This window comes from Astatotilapia calliptera, chromosome 4 (genome assembly GCF_964374335.1).
Source record: "Astatotilapia calliptera chromosome 4, fAstCal68.1, whole genome shotgun sequence".
NCBI lineage: Eukaryota > Metazoa > Chordata > Actinopteri > Cichliformes > Cichlidae > Astatotilapia > Astatotilapia calliptera.
This window is the reverse complement of record NC_137425.1, coordinates 1,868,918-1,893,503: the sequence shown is the minus strand read 5'-3', so window position 1 is coordinate 1,893,503 and position 24,586 is coordinate 1,868,918. Positions and strand designations below refer to the sequence as shown.

Genomic DNA, 24,586 nt, shown 5'->3' with positions numbered 1-24,586 from the left:
AGCTAACAGTAAATGTTTCTGCTCTCAAAGGGGGATTCAGGAGGTCCAATGGTGAGCAAGCAGAGCGGTCGCTGGATTCAGGCGGGAGTCGTCAGTTTTGGGGAAGGTTGTGCCAGGCCGAATCTTCCAGGAGTCTACGCCAGAGTATCCCAGTACCAGACTTGGATCAGGACCCAGATCTCCTCCAACCAGCCGGGCTTCATGACGTTCACGTCCACTGGGACCAACAGTGACCTCAGTGTCACCTGCTGAGGACTGCCACCCAGTGGCGGTCCTAGCCTGCTTGGTGCCCCAGGCTAACCTCCCCACACGCACACACAAAACGTGTCAGGTTTTGTATTGTTGATTATCATTTGTGCTTAGAAATATCTACTTATATATTCTTAGAGTTTTATAATTAGTTGTAGATTGGTAGAGGTTTGATCCTTAATAGTCTGCAAACTTTGTGTGCATCCCAGAGCACTCTGGGAGCGTGGGAGAGCTCGTACCTTCTCTTATTGTTTTATGGATTAACGTATCTATGTCTGTTTTAGGCTAAGTGCCTTTTGTTTAGATGAACTGCTGGACTTCCAGACCAGCAGGTTTAGGGAAGTCGTTCATGGGGTCACACACACACACACACACACACACACACACACACACACACACGCACGCACGCACGCACGCACGCACACACAGGCAAGGTACTCTTTGTTTGTATGTAGACATCATATGTTAATGACCCTATGTATATTCATGTAACCTCAATAAAAGAGCAGTGTTACGGGGGAGCGGACGAGAGCGACTGGGGTCAAGCGAAGGAACGGCGCCTGTCCGGTTCTCTCCCGTGCACGAGAAACATGAAGAACTTTGCCTACTCGTGTCTTGCTTTGCTGTGTAATTACATTGTCTTCAACGTTCCAGCGAATAGGTTTAAGCTACAAACCCCTAACCCTGACCTCAGTGTCACCTGCAAAGGACTGCCACCAATGCCAACCACCACCCCTAAAACAACCACAACCACAGTGCCCACAGGACTGAATCGATTTGCTTTCATAAAATCGCCTCTAATATTTATCAGTTGGAGTTAAAGAAATATATTTTGGGGATCTCGGGAACACAGCGGCAATGATCATCCCTCTTGGACTGATTTGAAATATAAAAGAAATTCAAATAACCTTTTGTTGTTTTTTCTTTCTTTTGTTGAGATGAAAAAAGTAGAATCATTTAACATGTTTGTGGATTTGAAATGAGAGCTGGAGTTTGAACTGAACTGTCTTTGTCAGCAGCACACACACCAAGCGCTCGCCGTGTTGCTCGCCTGGTTACGACGATGTTCTCATTAGCACATGGATGCAAGCTCTTTCTCTGATTCTTCTTCTCATTATCGTGATTTCAGTAACCACTTCATAATATTATTGTTTCTTTATCCTGGTGTAAATGTCATGGAGGTTTATAGAGAAAGGCTCCAGCCAGATGGGGGATTCAAACCCAGGCAGCAGTGCTAACGTATTACATCATTACAGCTGAACATTATTTATTATTTATAGTAAATAAATAAAACTCAGAAGCATACAGTCTCAAAAGCAGCAGGTGACCAAAGGAGAGAAGAGAAAGAAGATTCAAATTACACTTATCACAACATCATCACGACACCTAACATAAAGAAATAAAGAGCAGGTCTGATTTTGTGCTTGTTATAACACTTTATTTGATTATTGTCAAAATGTTACTAAATGTTGGGGAAATTAAAAAGCTGAAAGTGCTTGTCCTGTGGACCTCAGGGAAATGACACACACTGTGTGCAGTGTGAAAGCAGATCTTTTAGCACCCCCTCCTGGCAGATACGTGCATGTGCAGAGTGAGACCTTCAAACATAAACTCGTTTCCTGTGGATAAACTAAGAGCAGTGACTGACCAACAAACAGCTGCTGACAGCTGCAGCCTCGGTGTGTCACGACTGTAAGAGAAGCGTAGTTTTGGATCTCGGTGTCGCCGTGCCGGCTTCTTTTATGAACCGCAGAGATGCAGCTTAAACTCTGACTACATGGTTGGACGCATCGGTGATGAGCAGCTGGAGGAGTACGGAGCACCAGTGGATGATTCTCTGGAGCGGTGTGGAGCAGCCACAGACCTTTCGTTAATTTTACACCATCAGAGGAATTGTGACACCTGCCTGTTTTACACACCTGAAAGACTTCAGCCTGTAGTTTTAAATGTTTTAAATTGAGAGTCGAGACAAGTGTCAGAAGTGCTCTGTGACAGAAGGCTCTCGCAAAGATTAAAAAAAACATATCTCTCTATAACAAAATGCAGCCCAAAAGAAAAAGAAAGATTTCTGCTGTGTGGGATCATTTTGATCTTTTCACTGCAAATAAGGTAACTGTTTGTCTGTCGTTGTTTCAGTGTAATCTATCAGAATAGGAACAACAGCAACGTGACCTGCAGTGTAAAATATTTATTTCATGTTATGCAGGTTAAATGTCGCATCTGTTCTGCGGAGCTTTCTTACACAAACAAAAGCACCTCCTCAGTGTTTAGGCGTTACAGAGCCAAACATGAAAATGAGGAGACAAGCACACCGAGAATGAACACAGGTCGGCCTATACAGACACTGAACAGCTTTATTGTCATTTTTCATTAATATGTGTTCTATTATTTTGAAATCAAGCATCTAGGATGACTGTTCTGCACCAGGCAGTCCTGGATTTTATTATAAATGGCTGCCAACCCCTTAGTATTGTGGAGAGTGACGGGTTCTACATTAATGAGAATATGCAGTTGTGCGCATCTGTGTTGGGTGTGAAACACTTTCCACAAAGTCACACTGCAGACAATTTGGCCCAATTCAAAACGGTCATGATGGATGACTGGGCCATCACAAATAAGGTGTCTTCTGACCAACGCAGCACCAAACATGACTGCAGCAACAAGAACTCTCCAAATTCGACTTTCAGTTCACATTGCACACAAACGCAATGTATTAGTCAAGAAATCACGTGATCAAATCCCTGAACTTTCATCCATAAGAGACAAATCTAGACAGATCGTATCATTCTTCAGATCCAGCACTGCAGCCAAAGAAAAGCTTGCTCAAGTGCAGCAGCAGGTGGGACGGCCCGTCTTGAAACTTATCAACGAGGTACCAACACGTTGGAACAGCACATATCAGATGCTGTCACGGCTTCATGATGAGAAAGAAGCAGGCTGGGAATCTGTTGCTTCTCTTCCAACAGATTTAACTCCACTTACGGCTGATGAGTGTGACATCGTAACAGAAGCACTTCTTGTGTTGGTCCCTTTCCACCAGGCTACAGTGGAGTTGTCTGAGGGGAGGTTCAGGATCAAAGGTGATGATGATGAAAATGCTATATTGTGCACTTGAGCAGAACTCTTTACATCTACACACACAAGCAGCCACCCATCTCCATGACCAACTGAGGTGTCGTGTCACAGACACCGCTTCTAATCTGGAGTCATTAAGTGTGTTGACCCTATCAACACTTTTAGACCCCAGATTTAAAACACTCGGATTTCATAGTTCCTCCAAGTGTAGTGAGGAAGTCAATCGCCTGAAAGTGGAGTGTGCTGCAGTAATTGCCTGCACAACATCTGAGCCACAGCCTGGACCTTCATCAGAGCAGTCACCTGTTCCAGGCAAGTTCAGTATTATCAGTTTATTCGTACATTTATTTTGATACTAATGTGTGCTAATTTGGGGTAGATGACAAAAACTAAAACAGCCATGCATTTTTTATTATACCTGTGGCAGCGGCTCAATGGAGAAGTTGGCAGACAACCCAACAACCCAACAGCAGACTCCATTACTGAGGTCCAGCGCTACTTGGCGGAGAGAAACATTCCAAGATCAGAGGATCCTTTAAGGTACTGGAGGAATAGGAAGACATCTTATCCGAACCTTTCCCACCTGGCTTTACAGTTTTTGTACCCCAGCTTCATCTGTGCCCTGTGAGCGTGTTTTCCAAAGCTGGGGAAATGGTGTCAAAAAAATGCAATAGGCTGAATGTAAAAACAACTTATTTTTCTGAATAGAAATTTATAATAAACTCTCCAGTCAATTACATTTAAATGGGTAATATTACATTCACAATACTTTCATTTAAATTTTCACTTAATGTCATTCGCAACATATTTTAAAGATGTCTACAACATTTGAAATGTAAAAGATATAAAATGATTCCATGGAAAGTACCTTACAGTGTATACAAGTATGACTAGGTCATTGAATCAGTGTCTGTTGAGAGTAGGGCTGGGTATCGTCACTGATTTCTAGAATCGATTCAATTCCGATTCACAAGGTCCCGAATCGATTCGATCCACGATTCGATTTAATTCGATTCGATTCGATTTAAATCTGGGAAATTTTGACAGTCAGAAGTATAATTCAGATCAGAACATTTACATATTTTTGTACCTATAAAAAGGAAGCTGACACTCGCAAGACTTTATCCAAGGTGTGAGCATCACAGCAGATGCCTTTGTGTCAAAGTAGCTGAAGATAAAACACAGAAAAACATGAAGGTGATTTTCCTGGCCTGGGATTTTATACAAATATTCTGCAGTACATCAAAAACGAAAGAAAACCATTAATTAATGAACATTACCTCTGAAGTTACAGCGGTTTTATTACAGGTTTTCTTTTCGGAAGAATGTAAAAGGGGAAAAAACAGCGGCCGACAGCCTGTAAACAACAGTAGACTTGTGCGTAACAAGCAAGCGAATAATGAAGAAAGGGAAACTGTTCGAGAGAGAGAGAGGGAGAGGGAGAGAGAGAGAGAGAGAGAGAGAGCTGCGCATCGCAATGGAAGCAAAACAGTAAAAGAGTGAATTCATGACGATGTTTATGTGAAGCGTTTGGATCTTCTTTAGCTGCTGGTTCGGTCAATATTGTTTGGAGAGAGATCAAACTAACAGCTTTAGAATCAGCGCATAAAGGGCGTGAACACAAAGCGCCGACCCGCCGACAGATCAGAATCAGCGAGCTGTCGGCTTTCAGCCCCGACTGTGAGAAAGGCGACATCTAACTGATTCTGATCCGCGGGTCGCGCTGTGTGTTTAAGTCTATGTGCAGAATCCCTGTACCTGCTCTCATTTACTGTTTGGTGGTTCTTGAAATTTTGTGAGATGTCACCAGAGATTCTGGCATTTCGGACAAAATAAATTTATATTAAAAAATCGATTCAGGATTTTAATGAATCGATTTTACGTTATCCAAGCCAGAATCGATTTTAATCGATGAATCGATTATAAAAACCCACCCCTAGTTGAGAGTCTCAAGTAAGTTGCCTGCAATGACATTTAAGGTCCAGCAGGTGTCAGTATGGAGCAAAACAGCAACACTGTCGACAGTATCGAAGTTCGGGGAATGTGCTGAAACGCTTCACGAGGCCTCATCTACACATCACTAGCAAATATGCTTGTTTTTATTAAATACTTTGACGAGTCTACTTTAAACAGCTGTGCAGTTACAGAAATAAAGCACCAAAGTAGCATATCCTTATTTTACACATTAAACATGTCCACAGATGTGTTCTCCACCTCAGAGCTCAAATCTGCTGCAAACTGAAGTAGTAAAAGCACCCACACATGACAGGCTTATCAACTGCAGAAATTTTATTGAACCAAATGTGGAACTTGCAAAACACTCCATCACAGTAGCACAGTGCGACCTGGCCATGGCTTTGTGTTCGTTTTAAACCATTATTATTTCAGCATCACTACATCTGAACTTGTTTATAAATTATTGCATTTCAGGAAATTAATAGATTCAAGTGTCCATAAACCACAGGTTCAGTACCAAATTTGCTGTGGGGCTGAACCAGAAAGCTGGTTGAGGACCAGAGCAGGAAACCCTCACTAATGAATCCCAAAAGAAATGAAACCAGCTTGGACTAAATTTCCCACCCTGGTGTAACTTTGCCATCTGATCACAGTGAACAGACTCCACCTTCCTTACAGGCCTCGCGTCAGTCAAAGTGTGATACTTGGATTGGCAAAGAGAAGAAAATGCACCCAACAAGAAGCCCAAATCTGCTGGATGGTGGTGAAGATGGTCACTTAAATGCTCTCCACTCAGATGGATGTAAACAATGGCAACTTATGAGGCAGGACGAGAGGAGGTAAAGATCTGGAGCTGGCCAACTACAGAAACCCCTTTCTGCTTTTAACAGACATCCTCAGCACCTCCTCCGACCTGCAAACACTGGGACCCTCCTGCACACCCAGCCCCCACCCCGTTCCCCATGACACCACTCGACTCCAAAATATGGAGACTCATCGTTTTATTGAAACACCTTAAGAGTACAAAACAAAAACGTTACATGAGACTGTGCCGCCGTACTGTGGCACAAGACCTAAAAGAAAAAATTTAAAAGGAAATAAACAAAAGGGACGAGGAGGTGGAAGTGTGTGGGAGGGTCATCACCACTCATCCCTGATGTTGTGTGGAGCTGCAGTGGTGTGTCTTTGTGAGAGTGAGCCTGCCCCCTGGTGTTGTAGGGGGGCGGTGGTGTTACAGAGTCCCATGTTTGTTTCAGAGGTAATTCACGTGTTAGCTAACAGGAGCTGGTGGGATTGCAAAGAGGGGAGGGGGGAGGAAGAGCAACAGCAGCACATAGGAGGGGGTAGAGATGTAGCGGGGGTGGGGAGTTTAATGGCCTTTGAGGAGAGGGGGGGTGGGTCGAGAGCAGCTCCTAGAAGCCGTGGACTTTGAGCTGCTCCTCCTTGGCCAAGTCGATCTACAGAAGACAAAGGGATCCAATTACACTCAGCAACTTTGAGAACAAACATCAGGGGCAACATCTGGACGAAGACCTACCTCAATGAGGAACTGGCAGATATTCTTGCGCTGGTCTCCCTGAAGCTGGATCACTTCACCATACTCTGGGTGCTCAATCACTGTCCCATTGCAGGCAAATTTCTGTGGAGACAAAAACATGTCAATCAGCAAAAACGCTGCAGCAGCAACAACCAGAACCACCTCCAAACTCAGAACAAAGCAGCGCTGTGGCTGTACCTTCTTGAAGGCCTTGACTAGCTTCTTCTTGTCATAGTCGGCAGAGATGCCCTGGACAGTGGTGAGGGTCTTCCTCCCGTTCCGCTGTTGGATTCTTATGTGGATGTAGTCCTCTGTCCCGGCTGGGAGGCGGTCATCACCCTTAGTTGCATCAGCAAAGGGGTCTGGAAAGAGCAGAACACAATGGAATTATGAACACATAAGGCTGGCAGCTCACCCGGCTGATTTACATACAGATTGGCTGTCCTGCTGCCAAATCCTGCCCGTGTTTACCACTGGGGGTTCATATTTCAAATGAAGAGCTGCACAGATGCAGCAGGTCGGGCTAGCAAGCTCTTAACCATTGCCAAATAACAGCAGAGTCATGGCAGGGTGACTTCAGCGGCACCACCGAGCCCGCGGTATATCACACCCGAGACATTTATCCGATATTTTAACGCCACCAGTAAATAAACAAAAGAAGAAGAAAAAAAGGCGGCAAAGGTTTCTAAGAAAACAAATATGTAGCTCGAAGCGGCTTTTGGGCCTAATGGCGGCCGTTTTGACGTTAGCAAGGCCGCTAAACAGCGTTTTTCCACAAAGTTAACACATCCGGGCAGACATTTCCCATTTATTTTCTCCAGTTTCACGCTTTATTTTGATCGAATTAGTTAGGTAAAAAGCAGGTAAATGAAACTACGCCACAGGAAATAAGCCTCGGCCCCAAGCTGAAGCTGGACGTTAGCACCGTGAGCTCTCGCCCTTCCCCCACCCTCTGCGACTGCTCTCTTCGATCAAAAACCACTCACCAAAAGTTTGGAGGTTCTGGATAGCGGACATACGATAAGATTTGCTTTCCTTTCGGATAATAACTTGGTCAGCTAGCGGTCCGTCGGCTGCTTTAGACTCTTTTGTTCGTGTCTTCTGAGGTTCTTGGGGACGACACACGGCTCGGCCTCGGCAGCTTTCACAAAATGGAGATCGCGTAAGGTTGGCAGTGCTGGAAAACAACCCTTTATAGCTCCGCCCCGAAACTGGCGTCAGCACGTCTTTGACTAAGAACGGCACGTCGCAGGCAGCCACGCCCAGAACTCTTTCTCAACTTTACCGGAAGGGTGACGTCATGTCGTTAGATTTCAGTCAAATTGGCAACTGGAAAATTACAAATAAACATATAATTATATTTAAAAACGTATACACACACACACACACACAAATATATAATTCGAAAGTGGACATTGGTTGTACACAGATGTTTTGTTTTGGCAGCAACTTAAACAATTGAGTTAAATTAACTCACTTAACTTTAAAACATGAGGCAGTTGTGTTGAATACACCCAAGGTGCTTATATTAATCCAAGAGAGGCCAGTCTCTTTTTTTCAGTTTAGCTTAATAAATAAAATGATTTTTTACGGTTTTGAGTTCTAAAAACTTTAATATTTCTCTCATATTTGTTGTGACTTCAATTTCATTTAATCAGAAATGTTTTTCCTTTGTTTTGTATCTTATTGTCATAGTTAATAAATAGAATTACATTTCTTAGATTATTTCAAGTTGTAGTGTCTTTATTATTCATTCATTAAAATTCTGATTATAATTTGTTCATTTAAAAATAAAATAAATAAATAAAGGATAACATAAGGATAACACCGTAGCTGCCTCCACCAGTGTGTGAATGTGAGAGTGAATGAATAGTGGCATTGTAAAGCGCTTTGGGTGCCTTGAAAAGCGCTATATAAATCCAATCCATTAATAAAGTGCACTTAACTGATCTAAGAGCTGGGAAATCTACTCGACACAGGGGTGGGAAGTGAACTTAAACAAAACCTACATCAGCTCGGTCTCGTTTGGTTGGTTGTAACATTCGTATATGTTGTTTCTTTCACTCCATCCATTGTTGTCTTTTTCTGTATGACTGGATAAATCAGACTACTGTGTCTCCCTCCTCAGAGTATGGATTCTCAGGTATTCAAGTTTGTGAATGTAATAGTTTGACCCTCCTTCCATACTTTCTCTCGTTTTACTTAAACTGCACTGAAATTCAAATTTTATTTTTTATAAAGCCAAAAAGGAGAAGATATCCAAAAGTTAGTAGTATAGTATCCTATAGTTCTTTGATCTAACACTCACTCAGCTGACACATCAGAGCCAACCTGTGGCTCAGTCACCTGTGAACAGGTGGACTGGAGGAGGTGAGGATTGGCGTACTGTGCCCCTCCTTCATTTTTCCTCTTCTGCATATTCTCCTACAGCCAACAGTTTCTACCAGCATCCTGCTGAACAATCGCACCGGAGGTGGTCATTCACCCGCCCGGACTGATCCCATTTGAACAATTTACGATGATGTAAATGAATCCATCAACAATAGAGCCATGTTAGTGCATTCTTCATGTTGAAAAGAAAAACATTTTAGACATACCTATTCCTTTATTAGTAACCCATCTATTTAAGAGATTTAGTCACAGGCCGTATTTCATGTTCCAGCTGCTACAACTCTGGAATTTCCCAACTGTTGGGATGATGCTGGGACAAAATACCACACTTACAATAGTTACTTAAAATGTCTTGCAGTTTTTATCCAAGTCTTCGTCTTTGCTGTGCAGAAATTCACATCCATAACTTTGACTTGTTTGGATTCCTTTGCAAACTAAAACGACAGTGAGGATGACTCCTGTGTGAAATCTCCACACCACACGTACAGCCGAATGATGAGAGGACAACTTTATACACAAAACATCAAATCTTTATTGAAAGTCACATTTGTGTACAAGAGAAAAACCGTGTCTTTGTACAGAAGCCGAGACTGAAGCAGTCGTTAGCGCCGCGGTCACAGGACCAATCAGGAGAACACGGACACGTCGGCGCAACACGCCACCTTAACAGCTAACCAGCAAAACTCAACTGCTACACAACTGCGCCTAGTGCACAAAGAAACACACGAGCAGGGTTAGCATTAAAAAAAGAACAAAGGAGTCAGTGTGTGTCTGTCCTGAAAAGGTTGGAATAACCTGACAAACACTGAGCTGCACAAATGTCTAGTTTGTGTTTTTTTAAATGCGGAAATTCAATGAAAAAGCTAAATAAACACACTGAAAATAAGAAGCTACAGTTCTACAGGGTAAAAGTGTTTCATGTCACTTTATCAGACAAGAAAAGCAGATGGAGGTGCGACAGAAAACAAATGGATGCTTAAAGTATAATTCTGGCTTGGTTCGGGCGGATTTCCGTCACTTTTTCAGAGATTTGGGGATTTAAGGAGCAGCGCTGGACGGCCTGAGCTTCCCTGCAGCTTTGGAACACTTAAAATGACTTGTGTGTGACTCGTATTTTCATTAAAGCCGTCTCATCAATAGAAATGTTGATTTTGTTGATAAGTAGGTAAAGTTTATCTATTAAGCGCTTTTCGCAGACAGGCAGTCACAAAGCGATGTACACGAAGGTTAAAATAAAGAAAACATTAAGTAATTTAAAAAAAAAAGTAGTTTGTGTGTCGCTGAGGAGCTGCTGCAGCTTCCAGGAAACGCAGTAAAGGACTTCACCGTTTTCCTTCTGCTGATTTAAATCACTGTATTTCTTTAAGGTGAGCTCATCTGAGGTGTCACCTGCTGCGTGTAACAGCAGGCCACACCCCCACGCAGACTAAGTCCACATACAGCTGTGAACACAGCCATCTCTGGAATTGCATCAGGAAGTGAAACTGCCGAACCAAACACGCTGCGCTCGTCGTGGAAATGGGCGCCGTCTTTCCACACTACACCAGGCTCCGTTCACAAAAACTGGAATTTTAACTCACAGACACTTTAACCTGCTTTGTGAGTCTTTGGTGTTTTAACAGTGAATTCAGATGCTGATTTAAAGAGCGATCACTGGACTGTGGTGGTTCTGACTGCAGCTCTGGGTTTGAATCTGGACCTGCAGGGAGCTCAGTGTTTGCTCAGGTATAAACGCTTTCCCGTAGCCCCACCCCCAAGAAGATCTACACATAAATTATCCTTTAAGCATTATTTTGTGGGCCTGTATCACAAAGGGAGATTACAGCTAATTTCAAGCTTAAATTAGGTTTTCTGTTATCATAAAGGACAGTTTGGACACAAAGGACAGACCTTTGTGTCCAAACTCAACGAAAAACATCAGATGTATTATTATAGAAGGTTTATTAATATTAGAAACTGAGGCGATTCACCCATCAGGCCTGAGTTTTGTCAGCAATAATAGTACACAATTCATCAGTTCACACATGTGACTGTGTTGCAGTTATGACACCTTTGTGATACAGGCCAGAGAGGAGATGATAATATGAGAGGAGTGGAACATTCTATCTTATGAGCTTTCATTTTTAAATCCAGGTCTGAACACACCATTTAAACCGTAATCGGGACATGAAAAGGAAACAAAATCACAATAAATCAGCGAAAAAAAGGAAATGAACCAAAGCACGGAAGACAAAATAACCTTTCACAGCTGGACTCTGGTGCTTGCGTGGGAGCCGGTCCGGGAGGTCACACGTCTTTAACCGAAACTGTGAATCAAAGAAACATCAGGAATAAAAGTTAAAGAAAGTACCAGCTGACACAGAAAGAAGCATTTTATACGAGGCTGATCAGAAACGTGCAAATTTACACGTAAAATCCAGATCACTGGAGCAGAGATCGTGATCGCCTTCTGTTCATCGAACTCTCATTTTACTCTCTGGCTGTGATCACGCAGAAATATTTGGCGACTTATTTTAGGGTTAGCTACTTTATGCCCATCTGAGAAAAACACAGCACACATGTGGAGGAAGCCCTTGCTCTTATTTTGAAAGTTCGGCACCTGCTTGTGGACCAGCTCGCGGTCGTTGTTGCTCAGCTGCATGAGCTCTGAATATTCTGGACTGCTTTGGACCACAGCAGCTGGTTTTACTCCTTCTTGCAGGCAGCTGGAACCAGCTGGCTCTGGTGCTTCACATCTCATTTTACTTCCCTGCAGGACGTCCTGCTCAGGCCGCTATCTCGAGCTCTGCAGACTTCAATGGCACCGCTTCAGACCACAGCTGCTGTTACCTAATTCTTCTTCTGCTCAAACAAAACCTGCAGCAGCTGGAAAATCATTGAGTTCTCTGAGTCTGCAGAGGATGATGAGGACTGCCAGCAACAGGACAGGATGGACCGGTTAACGAGCGTCCACTGGAGCCGATTATTGCTTTAATATGCATGGCATGAAGTTCAGGTCACAAGTGTGGCGCAGTTCCTTTTGCAAGCACAAGCATGCGTCGCCTGCACAGCTAAGTGTTTGAAGTATCTGCGCAGGAGTAAAACATGAATACTACTGCAGAAGGCGTGGGCGTGCGCACCGTCAAGTACAAACATCTGACTCTCCAGCGAGCCCCTGACTGTGTGGATGAGCACACGAACTTTCAAAATAAGAGCAAGAGTCACCAGATACACCTGGAGAGGCCAGCTCATGTAAAATCACCCTTCTCTATCTAATGTGCACAAATTCAAATGAGGTGGAGCTAAGAGGAAGTGATGCAACCCTTCGAGCACCACAAACCGCCGCTCCTTTGTGCGCAGTCAGAACAGCAGACACACATACCTCAACACCACCAAACCAACACTGACTGCCTCCACCCTGTTGCTGCAGCTCGCCACACACCTTGTACCTGCTCAATCTGCCTCAGCTCAGCTCAAACACCACCTTAGCAAACAGGATACCGCAGCTTGGGGAGGAGAGAATTCCACATTTTGTTTTTTTAAATACACAACTTCTATTACTGAAAAGTTTAGAAACTTTTGTTAGACTGGGAAAAAAAAAATCCCCTGCTGATCATCTGAGGGAAAAATGTGTGTATCTAATAAAATGGCCGCTAACGTTTAAACTCACCTCTACGAGGTTTCATTTCCATTTTCTGCTGCTGACTTTGGCTGGCTTTTAGATCTCGACCTGGACCCTCTCTTGGAGGAAGGGGTGCGGCTTCTGGACCTGGACCTGGATCTGGACCGGGACCTAGACCTGGAAGGAGAGCGCGCCTTGGTCTTCTTGGTCCTGGGAGAGCGGGACTTGGACCTGGAGTAGGACCGGGACCTGGATCTGCTGTAGCGGGACCGGCTTCGAGAAGGCGTGCGGCTCCTGCTGCGGGATCTGCTCCGTCTCCTGCGTCTCGGGCTGGGGGAACAGCTGGATACATTCAGTGGGTTGAGTTACAGTCAAAGAAAAAAACAGCTGGATCTGAACTGAGGAGAACATGAGCTGCAGGGCTGGAGCTACAGTGAGCAGAGCTGGCAGTCAGGAGCCATCTGGTTCTCCTGGTTAGCTCTGAGCCTCCAATCAGCTGGTCTGAAGAAAACTTCCGGTCTTTATTTTAATCAAATAACTCAAATTTCTGGATAATTAAATGCAATCATTGATAAATGGTGGGAGTCTTAATTACAGTGTTGTGGGGAAAGTAAATGATCCACATTCAGTCACGCTCGCTCTGCACACCAGAGATCCGGCCTCTCCTTACCTTCTGCTCCGCCGTCCGCTGTACCTCCGGCTCGGTCCTCCTCCTCGCCGTCCTCCGCCGTAATGGGAGTCGGGGGGTCTGCCGTACCGGGCCATCTGGACCCGCAGCTCCCGCCCGTCCAGCAGCGCGCCGTCCATGGCGTCCATCGCGTCTTCGGCGTCCCGTTTGTCGTGGAACCGAACAAACGCGAAGCCCCGGCTTTCCTTGGTGTAGCGGTCTCGCGGGATGTAGACGTCCCCTACCCGGCCGTACTTCTCAAACACCCGGCGGAGGGCTTCGGGAGAGGTCCGGTACGTTAGATTGTCCACTTTGAGGGAAGTCATGCCGTCGACGTCCGGCGGAGGCCTGCCGTAACTCATGCTGCCTGGCGCGAGAGGCCCGGGAAGCTCCCAGAACAGTCCGGAAAGTAACACAGATTGCGCCTGCGCGGCTCAAAACGCTACGCAGAGACAGAACGGAGCGATTTAAGCAGAATCTCGCGGATCTGGCTCAGTTTACTGCCGCCAAAAACACAGAGCACGCCACAAATTTCTCCGAACCGCGCCGAGCCAGCAGCGACTAGAGCTTCTTCTTCCACGCGGAAAACAAACGGAGTGTAATCCGCTCCCGAGCGCCACGGTGCGGTGATTGCAGTCTTTACACTAAACACGAGGAAACAAAACAAGATGTTTTTATTGGGTCATTCTACGATGTTATGTTCTCTCTGATAACTTAACAACCCTTTTAGTGGAAAGCTACAACTGTAGCTGCCTCCACCAGTGTGTGAATGCGAGAGTGAATGAATAGTGTTATTATAAAGCGCTTTGGGTGCCTTGAAAAGCGCTATATAAATCCAATCCATTATTATTTATGTAGTGAATTATGTTGTTGAAAATTTGATTTCAAACTGTTGTCTAAAACACAAAATAATTCCTGAGAACTTCCAGAATGGCATTTTCTCTTATCTCTCTTATCCCAACTTCCAGAAAAGCAAAGTGCATAAAAAAATAACAAAATAAGTTAAAGTTCACCTTTAATTGTGTTGATATCTCTCTTATAACTGTTTATCAACATCTTTTATATAACAGTAATCACAGGCTGTAAGTATCCCACAACATACATGCAGCCCTGTTACTGAAGCCTGTAAAGAAGAAACAAAACAGTGAGACTACAAAGTCCTGCGCTGACACCAGACGTAACCCAGAGACAGTCCTCTTTGATATATATTAGTTACAACATTTATATGTATATTTATTACTTTTGTAATAGTTTGAGCTAATATAATAAATTGTGTATTTGAGTAAAAATTTAAAAAATCAACAACCCTGAAATTAATAAATACAAAAGCCAGTGTAACTACTGAGAAGTTGGGCTAGGTGCATTTTGAAAGTGTCTGACTCTGATAACAATGTCATTAAAACTGTTTCATTAAAAAAAAAAAAAAAAAAAAGCTTAGCTTTGATGGATATAACTTTTTTTTATTTTCACATTCATAAATGTAAATTTCTAAACAGAAAACCTTATTTCCTTATTTCCTCACCTTTATGATGGACGTCCACAACTTTAATTTAATAAGCCCTAATGAAATTATGTTTTAACACTATCAGACTTCTAATTAAAGACACAGTTAGAACTTCACTAAACTAAACATTAGTTCATTCATTCATGCTTGATACAAAAGCTTCTTCAGTTTTTGCTATTTTCCTCTTGTTTTCTGCTCCCACTCACGCACTTGTCTCTTTTGTGTTTAAGCTCTGATAAGTATGACTGTATTGTATTTATTGTATTAAGTTAATGAGTTTGCACTTTGTTCTTTCTTCGAATAAAGATCTATATTAAAAAATTAAAACAACAACAAAAACTCAGAAGCGCGGTTAGCCCACAGCAGAAGCTTACCTGTGTGTAGAAAAAGCAGTAGGTGCTGATGATGCCACACCTTCAACCGCCACAACCTACTGCTGGCTTCATGCCCCAAATCAAGATGGCGGATGTCGTAAACTGGACAATGTGATGTCCACGTTGCAAACATACAGTTTTTTCGTGCGTGTGTGCGTGCGTGCGTGTGTGTGTGTGTGTGTGTGTGTGTGTGTGTGTGTGTGTGTGTGTGTGTGTGTGTGTGAGAAAAATAATATAAGTATAAATATAAGTATTTTACGAACATTTTATTCTACAGCTCCTCAGACGCCTAATCATTCTTCTGGACGAACTCGAGAGCTCCCCTACAGAACAGGAAACCCAGACGGTTTAAATATAATAGATGTAATATTAAAAAGAAATAAAACGGAAACGGAAACCAAGAGAAACGCCTAGCTCGCGGGTTCCACAAGAGCGGGTTGCGTGAGTTTCTTTCTGCGCATGTGCAAGTTTTTAGCCGTTTCCTTGTAGCAGCGCCTGTTAGCCTGTCAGCTGATTTCACTCACATGACTCTCGTTTTAGTTTCAGGTCAGTCCTGTTTATCGGTGCTGTGAAAGGGCTCCGGGAACCAGCTTTCCACGGCGGAAACATGGTGTTAAAGTTGGTTTAGGATCCGAACGGTGATAATAAATGGCTGCGGGGGTTCCCACGAAGAGCTGACCGACTGAGTGAGGAGAAAAGCGGGCAGGTTAGCTCAGCAGCGTCGGCAGATTTGGTGAGCTGATCACGGCTAATTTTCCGGGCACAACTGCTCTGTAAGCGTGACACTTAAAAAACTAAAAATAGTCTCTTGTCATTGGAAATAGTCTGGAGCATTTCCGCATTATGCATTTCTAGCAACGAGCAGCAGACCGAATCTCGTTTAGAAATGTCTAAATTAAACGCTCTTTCCTATAAAAATAAGATAGCACACAAGTGAGAGCACACAGCTGTGTTCATTCACCCCAGACGGTCTTCTTTATAATTCGGCGTACATCACATCAGTCACACTACACTGCTTTGAAGGCAGTGTTGCTTTTTATCTTAATTTTTTATCAAACAAACGCAGAAAATGGGTGTTTGCGGTAAAACAGGCGGGATTTAAATGTCGCTTAGTTTTATTGCTGTTGACTGATTAAAGCTTCATAGAGACATATTCTGACATGTACTTCTTTTGTTTCTATTCTCAGATGAGCTCTTCACACCAACAGTAGATTATTATTATTATTATTATTATTATTATTATTATTGGTTTTTACTTCCTCTGGGAGTTCAGATAACCTCCAGAATGAGTCCAGAAGGGAAGAAGCTTTTAAACATCATCATCCTCGGTTTCGGCTTTATGTTCATGTTCACAGCCTTTCAGACATGTGGCAATATAGAGGTAAGTTTGTCACTGACCGCACTTCTGTCAAAATTAAGTAAACTTTACATATTATAAGTCATTTTTTCTTTATCTTAACAGCAAACAGTGATCAAGAGCTTCAACAGCACCGAGTTCCACGGGAGCGGATACACGAGGTAAACAAGTGTCGGCTGGTGGCACTTTCTCAAATCGAATCAGTCGCGGCCAGAAAGCGCTGAGGGGTTAATTCAATCTAAGGTTAATCTTATTGAACCGTCAGAGTTTTCAGGAACCTTCCAGAAACCAAGAAGTGAGGAGACCATAATCACCGTCAATTATTTAAAGCTTCCAGCTGATTTTAAACAGTGAAAAGACGTCACATTAAAGTTTAAAACGGAGACGTTTCACTGTTTTTGTTGTTGTTGTTTTAAATCTATACTCATTTCAATTCGGTGCCAGCAGCAGAAAAAAACAGAAAAGCGTTCAGATGTCTGCAGAAGGCTCAAAAAACAACTTTCACCAAAAAAAACAAGCTAATGAAGGAAGTTGTTAACTACCAACCATGTGATTACAACCACATTTCCCATGATGCCGTATGAGTGGATCAAGCAGATCATCCGGAGTTTGTCAGTGTTCTGTGACCAAAGAGTTCAAGAGCATTTAGATGAAGTAGAGGGCTTCGTTAGTACGTAACGTTAACAGAGGCACAGCCTTGAAAACAGCTGATTGGTGGAAAGCACTGCAAGGCCGTCAGCAGGAACCTAAACCGCTCGTTTTTCTTCTGTGCTGGTGGTTTAAAGTTTGGTTTTGTGCACTTCGCGTGGCTTCAAATTTTAAAAATCCATCAATTAAAGCGAGGTGCCTGACTGTGCTCTACCTCTCGCAGCATGGCCATCATCTATGGCGTTTTCTCTGCATCCAACCTCATCGCCCCGTCGGTGGTGGCGGTCATCGGGCCCCAGCTCTCCATGTTCTTCAGCGGGCTTTTGTACAGGTACCTGCACACTCGCATCCACTCTTTTCCACCCCTTCAATAGAAAGCAAACCTCCTAATTCATGCACTGTCGTCTTCCACAGCCTGTACATCGCCATGTTCATCTACCCGTACACCTGGAGCTTCTACACGGCGTCCGTGCTGGTTGGAATAGCAGCAGCAGGTAAAGCAGCAGCATCCCTCTAGCCCTGATATTTGGAAAAGAAGCTTGGTCTGTGCACATATCTGACATTTTGATTTCTGCACTCTAGTGCTGTGGACAGCTCAGGGGAACGTCCTCACCATCAACTCCACGGACAGCACCATTGGAAGAAACAGTGGTATATTCTGGGCGCTGCTGCAGTTCAGGTAAACCTTCAGGAGTACATAGTCAGGATATAAGCGTCGATGACTCCATGTTGTCCCCAGTTCGGTCTAACAGCCAAACCACTGCCGTACTTTCCCATAAACCTCAGAACGTTTCAGATTCTGCTAATTACCACGTCAGCAGGCAGACCATAGACTGTATATAAAAGATGGATGTAGGTTTGGGGTCTGCCTGATGTCCAGCCGGGGGCGACTGTTGTGCCTGTAATAAGAAATCTGATTGGATATAAGCCTTACTGTCACTATGAACAGGTCAGAGGTCACCCAGCTGTACGGGAACCACGGTAACGATGGCGAGCTTTATGGCAGAGCATGTTCAGTGCAGCATGCTGGTAAATATGATACTGTGGTGCTCGTGAACAGCTCTCACCGTGAGTGGCTCACGTGAACAGGAACGGTGGATTCTGAAACTCATGACGCTCTGTGGGAAGTTCAGTCACATGATGATTTCTGTGCACACCTTTTTAAACATCCTCCCTCTCTCTGCAGCTTGTTCTTTGGAAACCTCTACATCTACTGCGCCTGGCACGGACACGTCCACATCACAGGTCTGAATCCAGCCGTTTTCTTTGAGCTCTCTGCCTCACACTTTTATAGCATTAACTTCCTGTGTGGTCGTCTCATGAAAAGCGTCTGACTCATGCTGTTCCTCTCAGACAAGGACCGGCAGACGGTGTTCATCTCTCTGACGGTGATAAGCCTGGTCGGCTGCTTCCTCTTCTTCCTCCTCAGGAAGCCTGATTCTGAATGCTCTTCCTCTGCTGAGGCGACTGAGCCGCTGCTGCAGGAGGAACCCTGCGACAACACCGCAACCAGGTGAGCACTCAGGTGACATTATGGTTTGTGTCTGTGTACGCAGAGGCGTGTGCAGCCTCGTGGGTCAGGCGCTGATTGGATGGAACAGGACGAGGAGCAACAACAGAGCAAAAAAACCCCCAAAAACGCTCAAAGATCACGAGAGACTGCACACGCCGCTGCAGCGGGACTCTCGTTGTTTCAACCTTCAGCTCTGTTAGAGCGCCTCTTCACTGCCCCCTGCTGACAGAAAACAGCTACAACATGCAGACTGTGGTCTGCAGGCGTAGGGCCATCGCTCAAGAATGGAACGGATGTCATTTGGGTGACTGAGTTCAGGAAAAGATGGAGATGTCTCTGCGTGTTGCTTTTTGTTATTAAAGACCTGGAAATGATGCATTTCAACAAAATTCAGTTTTATTTTAAATAATTCTGCTTTTTAAGACTTTATTGTGACAGAACGGTGGACAGGCGGCAGGGAAAGACGCGCAGTAACACCGTTTCTTTTTCGTTTCTTTTTTTTCTTTTTCACCATGACCTACTTCGACTTCCTGGTACCAGGATTTTTTTTTTATAATGCCTGCTCAGCCACTGATTGGTCAGGGAGGGACGTGACTAGAGGAGTCATCAGTGGGGCCATCAAAGCTCCATTTTTAAAAAAGAAAAAAAAATCCAGCAGTGAAGGAAGTGTGTGCACGCGCTGCCCGCCGCCTTCGTGGGCTCTCGTGTTTCATCCTGGGAAAAAGCTGCAGAGCGAGCAGCAGGTGGACCTTTAGCTCGATGTCCTCCATTGTTGCTCGTGTCTCATTGAAATGAGGGCACAGGACTTTCTGCCCACTTTGCCTTAATGACCCAGTTGGAATGGAAAATGAGTGAAATGCAATAGAGCTGAGTCGAGTAGATGCTAGCGGGAAATGACCCTGGTGTGGATTCAGACCCCACCTCTGCATCAGCCTCACCTGCTCCACCCGGCGAGCGTTCACGTGTTTACGGCTGCTACAGAAACACATCTCCCGATGTTACACTCACTGACAAATATATGGAAGCTTTGAGCGTTTTCACTGCTGTCGTTGTGGTTTAAAACACAAACAGGCTGTGATGTGGAGTGGGCGGGTCCGACTGTGAAACTGCAAGCTCATTGGCTCATCACTGTCCAATCACACAGATTGGCTGCACGTTCAAACACGGCCTGGGATGGCTTCACTTCACTTAGACACGAAGCTCTGATCTCAAACAGTGAAATGATTCGTAATTTAAAGAAAATGAGAAAAATGAGGGTATGTAAACTTTTTCTCAGTCATTAATAATTCAGGTGATCAGTGTGCTGCGTGAGTTACAAGTACATTCAAAATTAAAATTGAGATGCGTTTTAAATAAGAGCTCCGTGTATTATGGGAAGTAGATTGTTAATGTTCAGGAAAATTCTTTTTCTTTCTTTCCCCTTAAAAGCTGGATGGGTGCCGTGGTTCTCTGGTCCACGGGAGGAAGGATAATTATTTCAGAGGGACTGTGGAAATGAGACGGGCGACCTTTAACTGTAAACACCATCCTTTGTGGTCTTTTGTGCATTTCTTGGGACACCGTCTCCGGGATACCAAGGCAGCTCAGGAAGGAGGGCCCAAATATAAATATGAACCTTAGAAGGTCGAGGGGCCGAAACTTTCACGGTGACTGTTTAAATGAGCATGATGGACCTCCCCCTCTCTCTCCTCTCTGCAGCTCGGGATGCTCTCACCTCTGCTCTCAGGCGCTCGACGCGTTTGGTGAGTTTCTGAAAAAATACCCTCGCTTTCTCGCTGTAGCTGAAACGTCCCGAGCGGCGTGTTAACCTCTGCCGTCCTGTCTGCAGTCAAATCGTGTAAGCTGTTCATCACCAGAGAAATGCTGCTGCTGGGCGTCTCCATCGGATACACAGGTGGGTGGAGACGAGCTGGGCGAGGAGAGGACGGTCTCCTCCTTTAAGTCACAATCAGATATGTGTTATGAAAATAACTGAATGCAAAAAAGCTGCTCAGTGCACATTTAAACACGACTGATACTGAAGCCCCTCGAACTGACCCGATGCCTGCGGCTCCGTCAGGTTTGGAGCTGACCTTCTACAGCGGCGTGTACGGCACGTGCATTGGCGCCATGATGAGGTTCGGCCAGGATGCGAAGAGTTTGATCGGGATCTCTGGGATCTGCATCGGCGTGGGCGAGATATTAGGTGAGTCATCTTCATTCGTCTGAAGGGAAAACGCCGCAGGGCGAGAACAAGGAGACGAGCTGAGTGTCGGGTCTCTCCGTCAGGTGGTAGCGTGTTCGGGATACTGAACAAACGCATCGGCTTTGGGAGGAACCCCATCGTTCTGCTCGGGTTCGTCACCCACATCATCGCCTTCTACCTGATTTTCCTCAACATCGCCAGCGACGCTCCGCTGGCCCCGGAAGAAGGAACAGATCTGGAGGCCTTCATCACCCCCAGGTAAAGAAAAATCACGTGAGGCGCTGAGGTGTGAGTCATAACGACAAAATTGACTTTTAAAAAAATAATTTGTTATCAAACTAATAAAAAAGGAGAGATGTTGATGAAAAAATATAAAAAGGTTTTAATATATGATTATTGATAAATGTGTGTGCATTTAAAATAAAATCGAAATGACTGAAATAATGCAAATGAATGGTTGTTACCTTTTCACAATAAAAGCCTTGTTCTCTTTCCCCGGAGCCTCCGTTACGAGCCCTCTGACTGTGTTCAGACTTTGGTTTTCTAAACTTATTTAAACGATGCTGTCGGGTTAACGTTACCATTTGTGTGCCTCAGCGTGGGCGTGGCCTTGTTCTGCAGCTTCCTGCTCGGTCTGGGTGACAGCTGCTTCAACACGCAGCTCCTCAGCATCATCGGCTTCATGTTCCACGACAACAGCGCCCCCGCCTTTGCCGTCTTCAAGTTCATCCAGGTGACACAAACGCTGAACAGGAGAGTGTATTGTTTTACAGCTGAGTTTTATTTTGAATTAACCTGTGTTTGTCATTTCCTGTGCAGTCCATCATGGCCGCTCTGGCCTTCTACTACAGTAACTACCTGCTGTTGCACTGGCAGCTGCTCATCCTGGTCGTGGTGGGGTTTCTGGGCACGATAACCTTCTTTAAGGTGGAGCACATGGCCAGCTCCAGCAGGCGGCAGTCGGACTACGACAGTATCTGAGCCGGGCCGGATGACGAGGGCACAGCTGGAGTTTTTTCGCTCTCCACTGCTGGAAAGGAAAAAACCTCGCCCAGGGACGACCGGCCCACAGACTGATGCTAGCTGTGGTACATTTAGATTCTGAACCCGGGACCAAACGCTCCTCCTGATCTCAGCATTTACCCAATTAAATCAAACGGCATGTGTGACGGTGGTGTGCACGCCTCATATACCTCGTTTAGTTTCATAACCAGACTCCTCCTTCTTGTGCACTCGGTCTGTAAATAAACTCTATTCAAGGCAAAGAGAGTAATAATCCCACTGCTCGTGTTGGCGTCACGCTGTTAGTCCTCCTTCAGTGGACCAACTTCCATCTTGACAACAAATTCTGTGAAAAGCCCTCGGTCATCTGTTAGAAACATACAGGAGAGCTCCACGGAAACCACACCCACCTGAGGGGGAAAATGGCGTCCAGATCACTGAGCCAATCACTGAGCAGTTTTAAAAGGTTAAACATATTTGTAGGGTTTTTTCTGGATTTGTTGACAAGAAGAAAAAGGTTTAAGTTAAACGTCTATACTCTATCTGCACAAATCCAGCTCTGGTTACAGCCAAATACTGAAGGGTTGTCACTCATGGGTGTCTCATAAATATTTTCTTCCTTCTAATGTTGGAGTGAAGCGGTCACAGACTGCGATTCACGCCACATGAGGCAGTTTTACTGTTCTCGGCTGTTCGGCTTTAAAATTAAGCCGTTTTTATTTAAAGAGAAACAAAAAGAAGTCACTTCTTCTGGTGTCAGATCCACGTTCACCCCTCGTCTTCTGTTCTTTTACACGACTGGTTTCGCTGTAATGAGATCCGTGTCGTCAAAGTGCATCTCTGCGGTCCAGGAAGCAACTCTGAATCAGGCGTGGCTGACGGCGCTCGGCTCAGACTGCAGAGCAGACGATGTTCTGTTCGTGCCTCTAAGGACAGGAAAAAGTTTTTGTTTTTTTTCTTCCTCATCTTTGCTGCTTTTCTCACCTCTTCGTGTTTAACAAAAAGAAAATAAAGTCAAAAACATGAGAAACAATCATGGGGAGATATCCAGGGTTTTCCTGCATATAGGGGTGAAAAATTTGTCCTTCCACTAAAAGAAAATCACCAAAACTGATTGTTTTTAACAGCTTTTACGCTAGAAAAAAAAAAAAAAAAATGAAATGGCCAATAATAAGAGGACATGCACTTATTAATGTGGTCTAAGGAAATGCAGACTTTTTACACTGACTGTACGTAGAGTGGTCATGCCTACATGTGCAGCTCACTTCCTTAAACCACATTTTAACTCAACCAAATGAACTTCAAAATTTCCCCATTTAATATTAATGATCGGGATTAAAAATATGATTAAACTAAAAGAACACAAATATAACAAACTGTGCCCTCGTTCATCTTTCTACTCGTCATCTGACTCCCCTCTGCCCGTCTTGAACTGAACTTAATCGTTCCTTTGGTTCAGGTTTAGTCAAATGATAAATTCTTGTTTAAAAATAGTTAAAGTGCCACAAAATGAGTCGAAGCAGTTGTGATGTTCTGTTAGATGGTGCAGTGAGTTGGTATAGCCTTTAACCAGTTAAATCATCATGATATATTCTCACTTATGATGGTGGACTGTAGCTCAACACGTGAAAACACTGCCACCTAGTGTCTGCAGCGTGCACAGGGTAATCACAGAAGGTATCTTTATTGAGGTCAAGCCTGTCTGGGCTGCTGCTCAGTGCAGATTCACAGTTTCACTCTGGTTTAAACTGATGTGACGCCAAACAGACACAGCGTGACATTTGAGCCTTAATGCTTTTTGTAATGTTGCCATAGTGACGAGGAGCCACTTCAGACATGCTGTAGTTTCTTTTTTTTTCCTGTTCCAAGTGTCAAACAACGAATGGCCGTACACTATTGTAGTTAATTTATTGCTGGGAGTCGGGTTTGCTCAACTTTGGTTCATGTTGCTACTGCAGTGAACGCAATCAAAGGATAAATAAGGGAAATGTACCAAGATGATGATTTTATACTTGAATGTAATTAAAAATGACACCCAAACTTCTGCCTGCATGTTTTTCTTGTCAATAAAATACTGTTTTCTGCATTCATTGTGTTTACATGGAGAGCTCCACAGCTTTAAAGACGGAAACACGAGATGATCTGAACAGAGCCGTCGGTCACTTCAAACACACCTGGATCCTCACTGACTTTTGAGTTATTTGTGTGTGTGACGCTAAACCAAAGAGAAGCAGTAAGTCAGTCCCCGCAGACTCCTGTGTTAAACCTCTGCAGCAGCAATAATCATGCTTACTGCCTGATACACAAACTGTTCTGGGAGAGAGCTGATGTGTTTCCAAGGGTGATGGAAACTGAAACTCAAGAAAAAAATCTAAAAGAATAAGACATCTGTGAGCTATATCAGCTCTGTGATATGAATGATTTTCACAGTGATTTCAGAGCAGACGGTGATGATGTGAGTCTGTGTTTTTCTTCTCTACTTATAGAGACTTTGGCTGCGAGTTATTTGCCTTCAAATATGTCCTTT

At 44.2% G+C, this 24,586-nt stretch overlaps 4 protein-coding genes and 1 long non-coding RNA gene across 12 annotated transcripts in view; 2 read left to right on the top strand and 3 right to left on the bottom strand.

The window, feature by feature from the left end:
- The window catches only part of LOC113020181 (trypsin-like), a 28,899-nt gene extending 28,052 nt beyond the window's left edge, over positions 1-847 (top strand). For both annotated transcript variants that reach the window (XM_080300069.1, XM_026163937.2), the window contains exon 6: positions 31-847. In XM_080300069.1, the coding sequence (XP_080156195.1) occupies positions 31-252 (222 nt within the window). In that variant the 3' untranslated portion in view covers positions 253-847. The remainder of the gene's footprint in view (positions 1-30) is intronic.
- Positions 548-4,625, bottom strand: LOC145428220 (uncharacterized). The gene is made up of 2 exons (XR_013908453.1): positions 4,415-4,625; positions 548-3,967 (listed from the first exon to the last, which is right to left on the bottom strand). It is a non-coding gene; the product is annotated as an uncharacterized LOC145428220 (long non-coding RNA).
- Positions 4,626-6,264: 1,639 nt separating this feature from the next.
- eif1 (eukaryotic translation initiation factor 1) lies at positions 6,265-8,060 on the bottom strand. Its single transcript, XM_026163941.2, has 4 exons — positions 7,804-8,060; positions 7,016-7,179; positions 6,818-6,919; positions 6,265-6,737 (listed from the first exon to the last, which is right to left on the bottom strand). Exons 1-4 carry the CDS (start codon positions 7,832-7,834, stop codon positions 6,693-6,695), a joined length of 342 nt encoding a protein of 113 aa, XP_026019726.1. The 5' UTR covers positions 7,835-8,060; the 3' UTR covers positions 6,265-6,692.
- A 1,656-nt stretch (positions 8,061-9,716) lies between these two features.
- srsf2b (serine and arginine rich splicing factor 2b) lies at positions 9,717-14,101 on the bottom strand. 6 transcript variants are annotated; one of them, XR_013908447.1, is made up of 5 exons: positions 13,480-14,101; positions 12,858-13,151; positions 12,630-12,693; positions 11,448-11,514; positions 9,717-9,913 (listed from the first exon to the last, which is right to left on the bottom strand). XR_013908447.1 is itself a non-coding variant. In XM_026163939.2 (3 exons), the coding sequence occupies exons 1-2, from the start codon at positions 13,836-13,838 to the stop codon at positions 12,860-12,862; spliced, it is 651 nt and encodes a 216-aa protein (XP_026019724.1). In that variant the 5' UTR covers positions 13,839-14,097; the 3' UTR covers positions 9,717-11,514; positions 12,858-12,859. The 6 variants fall into 6 exon arrangements, 2 of the variants coding, with proteins under 2 accessions (XP_026019724.1, XP_026019725.1); XR_003272167.2 differs by having other exon boundaries at positions 9,717-11,514; XR_003272168.2 differs by lacking the exon at positions 12,630-12,693 and having other exon boundaries at positions 13,480-14,098.
- A 1,693-nt stretch (positions 14,102-15,794) lies between these two features.
- On the top strand, positions 15,795-24,145 carry mfsd11 (major facilitator superfamily domain containing 11). 2 transcript variants are annotated; one of them, XM_026163935.2, is made up of 14 exons: positions 15,795-16,087; positions 16,628-16,735; positions 16,817-16,872; positions 17,583-17,690; positions 17,774-17,853; positions 17,942-18,038; positions 18,546-18,604; positions 18,713-18,872; positions 20,571-20,614; positions 20,701-20,766; positions 20,932-21,057; positions 21,141-21,315; positions 21,655-21,790; positions 21,877-24,145. In XM_026163935.2, exons 2-14 carry the CDS (start codon positions 16,640-16,642, stop codon positions 22,036-22,038), a joined length of 1,365 nt encoding a protein of 454 aa, XP_026019720.1. In that variant the 5' UTR covers positions 15,795-16,087; positions 16,628-16,639; the 3' UTR covers positions 22,039-24,145. The 2 variants fall into 2 exon arrangements, with proteins under 2 accessions (XP_026019720.1, XP_080156194.1); XM_080300068.1 differs by having other exon boundaries at positions 16,542-16,735.
- Positions 24,146-24,586: the final 441 nt, after the last annotated feature.